Below are 7,500 nucleotides of genomic sequence, written 5' to 3' on the forward strand. Positions count from 1 at the left end.
TTGGAGTACTTCTCCAGCTCCTTGGCCAGGTTTGCTCGTGGCGTGCTGGGCGCCATGTTGGGCCTGTAGTTCCCGTATGGTGGCACCTCCAGCTGCTTCACGAAGCACATGGGCCTGTGAGGAGAGTGGCCACATGTCAGGACAGCAAGTGAGGAGGTCCCGGAGGAACCAAACAGATCAAACTGGTTATACTGGGCAGATGGGATAAAGAACTGGTTTCACTGGGACAGAGAGGGTCAATGACTGGCTATATTGGAGCAAATAGGGTAACTGCACTGGTTGTACTGGGAAACCGGTTGAAGGTAAATGCCCACCTCAGAACTCTGTCATTGGGACTTCCTTTCAGGCTTTCCCCACCAAGGTGTGAGGGGTGTGGCTTATCATGACCTTTGGACAACTTTTCAGCAGCAGCAATGGGGCAACCAGAAAGACTGGAAGCAGAAGAGGAGCTGTAGTTGCTGTTTGGTGACCAGTTGAGGTGAAAATGTGAAGATCTGGTCTGGTGCTGCAGCACGTGGCTGAATACCTGCGGTGTGTGTTGCGGTTGCTGTTGACGTGACCTTGACCCGTGCAGCCAGGAGTGGGACACTTCAGCACGTTCTCATGCATGGCCAGAACTGAAGAAGACAAGAGCAAGACCATCAGAGAAGAGGTGGCTGTAGCCATTTAAGATCTTCCTGACGTGTTCCTGGTTGTTGAAAGACACATTCGTGTAAATAAAAGGATCCAGGATCTCTTCAAATCAGCCTCTTTGTGGTGATGCGACTCTCATTTCTACAGGGTCACTGTGTCACAGCAGAAGTGCTGATGAGAGAAGAATGTGGCTGAACAACAGGCTCCACTGACTAAATCGGCCTTCACACGTTCACAAAGGCCTTGTTTTCCCATCGAGGTACGTTCATCTAGTCTTTCAATATGAAAGTAAAACAAATCCACTTCACTTCTCTACTCACTCTCTGGGGGAATCCTGTCCTTATGAGGACATCCTGACAGGCTGCGGTGGTGGGGATACAGACCAGTCACGTGACCTGTCCCATCACAGCCCGGGGTGGGACACTTGACCTCCTTCTTCTCTGCGCGACTGCTCTCTGCAAGGTGAGAGGATGAGCAGGTGAGGGAGTGGATCATGTTGCAGAAGCAGCTCTGCTCCAGAGCAGCAACACCTCCTAATAACTTCAACCACGTCAGGAACGTCACCCTGGATGTTTTGTTGTCCACATGTTCTCTGACATGTTCTGCAGCGCACACTTAAAGACGCCTGCTGCTGCCTCAAGTAGGGCAGCGGCTCTCGGTGAGATAGGAAAAACAAGCGAGACGGCGGCGAAATGCTCTACTGGCCTTAAAATTGAATGTTAACACGACAGGCATCTGCTAATTAGTGAGGAGAGGCCAGCAGGAGCAGGCGTGTAATCACATTCCAGAGGAAGCCAGAGCGGCGTGACGAGCGGCCAGCTGTGACAGACGCATCCAGACGTGTGAAGAACATCCTCTCACCTGTTCTCTGATCATCTGAAGGCTCACAGCAGACCCCTGAGGCCCATCATTGATGCTTTATTTCTGATCTGGTAACCATCAACCTGACTGTTGACGCCACTGGAGTAAACCATGTGACCGTGTCGCCCACCCCCTCCACTGTGAACCTGCTCCTCTAAACATGAGAACCAGCGCCTGGGTCTGGGAGCAGACCTCGTACAGGTTCAGGGGCTCTGTGCTACCTTTGTTGAAGTAGCTCTTGCGGATGGCGTCCAGGTGCTTGGGCCTGTCCTCCATGGTGATGTATCGCTGCTGGTGGATGTCTGGGCTGTGGAAAAGCTCTCGTTGCCCCACTGGCTTCACCTGCTCAGCCTTAAGAGCAATGGCCTGTTCCAGCAGGCCCAGGTTCCCTCGCGTGATGTCAAAGATCTCCGACTCGTCTGTCATGTTGGAGCGCTGGGACAGGCTGTCCTTGTCATCCTCCACATCTGCATCAAAGTCTCTGTCCTCTGACTGATCCGAGTGCACCTCGATGACATCCAGAGAAGTTGGGGACAAGGCTTTGTGGATTTTGTAGTTCTCCCCTTGGATGTTGGTAAAATGGTCCTCAAGTGGACTGGTCCTGCTGGAGCTGTAGTTTACCAGCTGGCTGGTCTTGAATATTTGAACGGGTTTATAAGAGTCATATTGTTCAAGGGGACTGGTTTCGTGGTGGTGGAGCTGGTCCTCCTGAGGACCAGCTCTGTGGTTTTGAACCTCAATATTTGTTCCCTGAGCTGCTACGGTGCTGGTGATGGTTTGGATTGCTGATGGAACATTTTCCTCACTCTTCTCATCAGCTTCTCCTTCAGGTATATCCTCTCCTTCCCCCTCCACCATTTTCTCATTGTCTCCTTCTTTGTGGTCATTCTGGATCACATGGTTGCTCTGGTCTGGGCCTTTCTCCTCAACTAATAATGCTTCCATTCCTTGAACGCCATTGGGCATCTCTGCCACATTCATGTCCTCCTTCACTTCTACAGATGCCATAGTGATATCCTCCTCCGTCTCCATAGAAACAGGCTCTTGAGGAGCCATACTTGGAGACGTGTCACCAGAGACTCGGCTGAGATGAAGAAGAGAGTTTGCTGCCTCCTGTGGACTCTCAGACAAGGACAAACTCCGACCTGCAGGTGTTGCTGCTCCAAGCGGAGGCTCAATGATGACACACTCTTCTTCTGTAGAACAGAGACAAAGAGGCATCAGTGACGTTATATTCAAATTATTCCAATAAGGACGGCTAGACTGGGAGGAGGGCTAGACTGGGAGGAGGGCTAGACTGGGAGGAGGGCTAGATGGGAGGAGGGCTAGACTGGGAGGAGGGCAAGACTGGGAGGAGGGTTAGACCGGGAGGAGGGCTAGACTGGGAGGAGGGCTAGACTGGGAGGAAGGCTAGACTGGGAGGAGGGCTAGAATGGGAGGAGGCTAGACTGGGAGGAGGGCAAGACTGGGAGGAGGTTAGACTGGGAGGAGGGCTAGACTGGGAGGAAGGCTAGACTGGGAGGAGGGCTAGACTGGGAGTAGAGCTAGACTGGGAGGAGGGCTAGACTGGGAGGAGGGCTAGACTGGGGAGGAGGCTAGAATGGGAGAAGCGCTAGACTGGGAGGAGGGCTAGACTGGGAGGAGGGCTAGACTGGGAGGAGGGCTAGAAGGGAGGAGGGCTAGAATGGGAGGAGGGCAAGAATGGGAGGAGGGCTAGACTGGGGAGGAGGGCTAGAATGGGAGGAGGGCTAGATGGGAGGAGGGCTAGCTGGGAGGAGGGCTAGACTGGGAGGAGGGCTAGAATGGGAGGAGGGCAAGAATGGGAGGAGGGCTAGACTGGGGAGGAGGGCTAGAGTGGGAGGAGGGCTAGACTGGGAGGAGGGCTAGAATGGGAGAAGGGCTAGACTGGGAGGAGGGCTAGACTGGGAGGAGGGTAGACTGGGAGGAGGGCAAGAATGGGAGGAGGCTAGACTGGGGAGGAGGGCTAGAATGGGAGGGGGCTAAACTGGGGAGGAGGGCTAGACTGGGAGGAGGGCTTAGACTGGGGGAGGGCTAGAATGGGGAGGAAGGATGCTACTTGTGTCATCATAGACTGATGGACATCCTCAAGACCTGGGCTCAGGATTCTAACTTCATCTTGAGCTTCAGACCAGTTCAGACCAGTTCAGACCAGTTCTCTGCCTGCTCTGACCAGTCTTAGATGGTTAGCAAAGCCAAAGTCACCTTCTTCATCTGCAGGTGTCTCCTGTTCCATCTGAAACACCTCCTTTGCTCCATTCGTGGTGTCCTCCTGCACCTTTGGGTCTGGGTCCTGTTTGGCCTCCTCTTCGTTGTCTGGCTCCTCCTCCATCTCCGCGGTTGCACTCTCCTCCTCTTCCTTCTCACCCCCGGCCTCGCTGCTGGCGTCACTCTCTGCGCTGAAGCCCTCATCCAGGGCCAGTTTCAGGGGCTGGGTCTTCCTCTTGGAGGGAGGCTTCTCTGTGTCCTGCTCCTCTTCCTCCAGGCGGTGTTTTCTGGCGACGGGGCAGCTCAGAACGCTGAAGAACAAAGATCTGAGATATTGATCTGGGATTGATCTGTGGCCCAGCCCCTCTCACCTGCTCACGCGACTTACCTGTGGATAGTGTGTGGTGTGTGTGTGTGTGTGTTGTGTGTGTGTGTGGTGTGTGTGTGTGAACGGATGGGAACGGAGGGTGGAGGGAGGGAAGGAGGGTGGGCGAGGGTGGAGGGACGAGTGGGGAGGGGGGAGGGGGGAGGTGGAGGGACGGAGGGTGGAGGGACGGAGGGTGGAGGGTTGGAGGGTGAGGGACGGAGGGGGGAGGGACGGAGGGTGGAGGGTGGAGGGTGGAGGGGACGGAGGGTGGAGGGACGGAGGGTGGAGGGACGGAGGGTGGAGGGTGGAGGGTGGAGGGACGGAGGGACGGAGGGTGGAGGGTGGAGGGTGGAGGGACGGAGGGTGGAGGGACTGAGGGTGGAGGGGGGAGGGAATGAGGGTGGAGGGACGGAGGGTGGAGGGTGGAGGGGGGAGGGGGGAGGGGGGAGGGAAGGAGGGTGGAGGGTGGAGGGTGGAGGGTGGAGGGTGGAGGGTGGAGGGTGGAGGGTGGAGGGGGGAGGGACGGGAGGGTGGAGGGTGGAGGGTGGAGGGGGGAGGGTGGAGGTGGGGGACGGGGGAGGGAGGGGGTGGAGGGTGAGGGTGGAGGGAGGAGGGGTGGAGAGGGCGGAGGGTGGAGGGTGGAGGGTCTGGAGGACTGGGTGGGAGGGGGAGGTGGAGGGTGGAGGAAGGAGGGTGGAGGGTGGAGGGGGGAGGGTGGAGGGAAGGAGGAGGGTGGAAGGTGGAGGGGTCGGAGGGAGGAGGGTGGAGGGTGGAGGGTGGAGGTGGAGGGTGGAGGGAAGGAGGGTGGAGGGTGGAGGGTGGAGGGTGGAGGGTGGAGGGTGGAGGGTGGAGGGTGGAGGGTGGAGGGTGGAGGGACGGAGGGTGGAGGGACGGAGGGTGGAGGGCGGAGGGTGGAGGGTGGTGGAGGGTGGAGGGTGGAGGGTGGAGGGACGGAGGGTGGAGGGGCGAGGGTGGAGGGACGGAGGGGGGAGGGTGGAGGACGGAGGGTGGAGGGTGGAGGGGAGGACGGAGGGTGGAGGGTGGAGGGTGGAGGGACGGAGGGGGGAGGACGGAGGGTGGAGGTGGAGGGTGGAGGGTGGAGGGTGGAGGGACGGAGGGTGGAGGGTGGAGGGTGGGGTTGGAGGGTGGTGGAGGGACGGAGGGTGGAGGGTTGGAGGGTGGAGGGTGGAGGGTGGAGGGGGGAGGGACGGAGGGGGGAGGACGGAGGGTGGAGGGTGGAGGGTGGAGGGGACGGAGGGACGGAGGGACGGAGGGGACTGAGGGTGGGGGTGGAGGACGGAGGGTGGAGGGAAGGAGGGTGGAGGGACTGAGGGTGGAGGGTGGAGGGTGGAGGGTGGAGGGACGGAGGGTGGAGGTGGAGGGGTGGAGTGGGGGAGGGTGGAGGGACGGAGGGTGGAGGGTGGAGGGTGGAGGGTGGAGGGTGGAGGGACGGAGGGTGGAGGGTGGAGGTGGAGGGTGGAGGGACGGAGGGGAGGGAGGGAGGGACGGAGGGTGGAGGGCGGAGGACGGAGGGTGGAGGGCGGAGGGCGGAGGGTGGAGGGTGGAGGGTGGAGGGGGTGGAGGGACGGAGGGTGGAGGGGGGAGGGTGGAGGGTGGAGGGCGGGGGACGGAGGACGGAGGGTGGAGGACGGAGGGTGGAGGGTGGAGGGTGGAGGGTGGAGGGTGGAGGGACGGAGGGTGGAGGGTGGAGGGTGGAGGGGGGAGGGCGGGGAGGGACGGAGGGACGGAGGGTGGAGGGACGGAGGGTGGAGGGTGGAGGGAGGGGGAGGGTGGAGGGGACGGAGGGACGGAGGGTGGAGGGGACGGAGGACGGAGGGCGGAGGACGGAGGTGGAGGGACGGAGGGCGGAGGGCGGAGGACGGAGGGTGGAGGGACGGAGGGTGGAGGGTGGAGGGTGGAGGGTGGAGGGTGGAGGGTGGAGGGCGGAGGGCGGAGGGTGGAGGGTGGAGGGAGGGTGGAGGGCGGAGGGTGGAGGGAGGGGAGGACGGAGGTGAGGGACGGAGGGTGGAGGGCGGAGGGTGGAGGGTGGAGGGTGGGGGGGAGGGAGGGGAGGGGGCGAGGGTGGAGGGCGGAGGGGGAGGGTGGAGGCGGAGGGTGGAGGGTGGAGGGAGGAGGGCGGAGGGTGGAGGGTGGAGGGTGGAGGGTGGAGGGACGGAGGGTGGAGGGTGGAGGGTGGAGGGTGGAGGGTGGAGGGACGGAGGACGGAGGGTGGAGGGACGGAGGGTGGAGGGACGGAGGGTGGAGGAGGGTGGAGGGTGGAGGGTGGAGGGTGGAGGACGGAGGGTGGAGGGTGGAGGGTGGAGGGTGGAGGGCGGAGGGTGGAGGGACGGAGGGGGGGGACGGAGGGTGAAGGGTGGAGGGACGGAGGGTGGAGGGTGGAGGGTGGGGGTGGAGGGTGAAGGGTGGAGGGACGGAGGGACGGAGGGTGGAGGGTGAGGGTGGAGGGCGGAGGGTGGAGGGTGGAGGGACGGAGGGACGGAGGGTGGAGGGTGGAGGGTGGAGGGACGGAGGGTGGAGGGACGGAGGGTGGAGGGTGGAGGGGTGGAGGGTGGAGGGTGGAGGACGGAGGGTGGAGGGAGGACGGAGGGTGGAGGGTGGAGGGTGGAGGGCGGAGGGACGGAGGGTGGAGGGTGGAGGGGGAGGGCGGAGGGTGGAGGGTGGAGGGTGGAGGGTGAGGGCGGAGGGACGGAGGGTGGAGGGTGGAGGGTGGAGGGTGGAGGGACGAGGGTGGAGGGACGGAGGGTGGAGGGCGGAGGGTGGAGGGTGGAGGGTGGAGGGTGGAGGGTGGAGGGTGGAGGGTGGAGGCGATCCTGCCCTACCTTCTGTGTCGTGAGTACCTCCCACTCACGTGGCCGGAGCCATTGCATCCAGGGGTGGGGCAGCTGGGTGGGATGGATGGAGGTTAGCGATATGCTTAAGCTGCATCATCAAAGGCAATGAATTAAAAAATGTTGCAATGAAAAACCTGCAAGCGTGTACGAATGTGCATGCTACACACGTGCACACACCCATGCAAGGGAAGCTACAGCATCAGCTCAGACCTATTTCCTGTTAGCATGAGTGATAGCATCAGCAGAGAGCTGCTGTCATTGCCCTGCGCAGCCTTCGTCATCATCATCATCATCATCATCATCTCATCATCATCATCATCATCGTCATCATTAACGAAGAGGACGTCGTGTTCCGCCCTCATTAACGCTCCTCTTACTTCAATGGGCATTATTAAAATACTTGTAAGAGTTGCCCTCTGACCTCTGACCTGCGGAGACGCTGACCTGAAGCCAGAGGAGCAGCTCTGTTCAACTTAACCTAAAGGTTTAAAGAACAGTGACTTCATTGGCCCCAAGAAAAAAGCATTTTGTCTTTTATAATTAGTGCATGACGACAAATAA

At 60.6% G+C, this 7,500-nt stretch overlaps 1 protein-coding gene across 1 annotated transcript in view; it reads right to left on the bottom strand.

The window, feature by feature from the left end:
* The window catches only part of LOC130530118 (myelin transcription factor 1-like), a 27,056-nt gene that overhangs the window by 9,416 nt on the left and 10,140 nt on the right, over positions 1-7,500 (bottom strand). Inside the window, exons 5-11 of the mRNA XM_057041016.1 lie at positions 6,928-6,990; positions 3,718-4,031; positions 1,716-2,690; positions 954-1,088; positions 527-617; positions 315-431; positions 1-114 (exon numbers count right to left, since the gene is read on the bottom strand). The exon at positions 1-114 is cut by the window's left edge and continues 101 nt beyond it. Coding sequence (XP_056896996.1) covers positions 1-114; positions 315-431; positions 527-617; positions 954-1,088; positions 1,716-2,690; positions 3,718-4,031; positions 6,928-6,990 — 1,809 coding nt within the window. The remainder of the gene's footprint in view (positions 115-314; positions 432-526; positions 618-953; positions 1,089-1,715; positions 2,691-3,717; positions 4,032-6,927; positions 6,991-7,500) is intronic.

Source organism: Takifugu flavidus, chromosome 8, assembly GCF_003711565.1.
Source record: "Takifugu flavidus isolate HTHZ2018 chromosome 8, ASM371156v2, whole genome shotgun sequence".
In the NCBI taxonomy this organism is placed as follows: domain Eukaryota; kingdom Metazoa; phylum Chordata; class Actinopteri; order Tetraodontiformes; family Tetraodontidae; genus Takifugu; species Takifugu flavidus.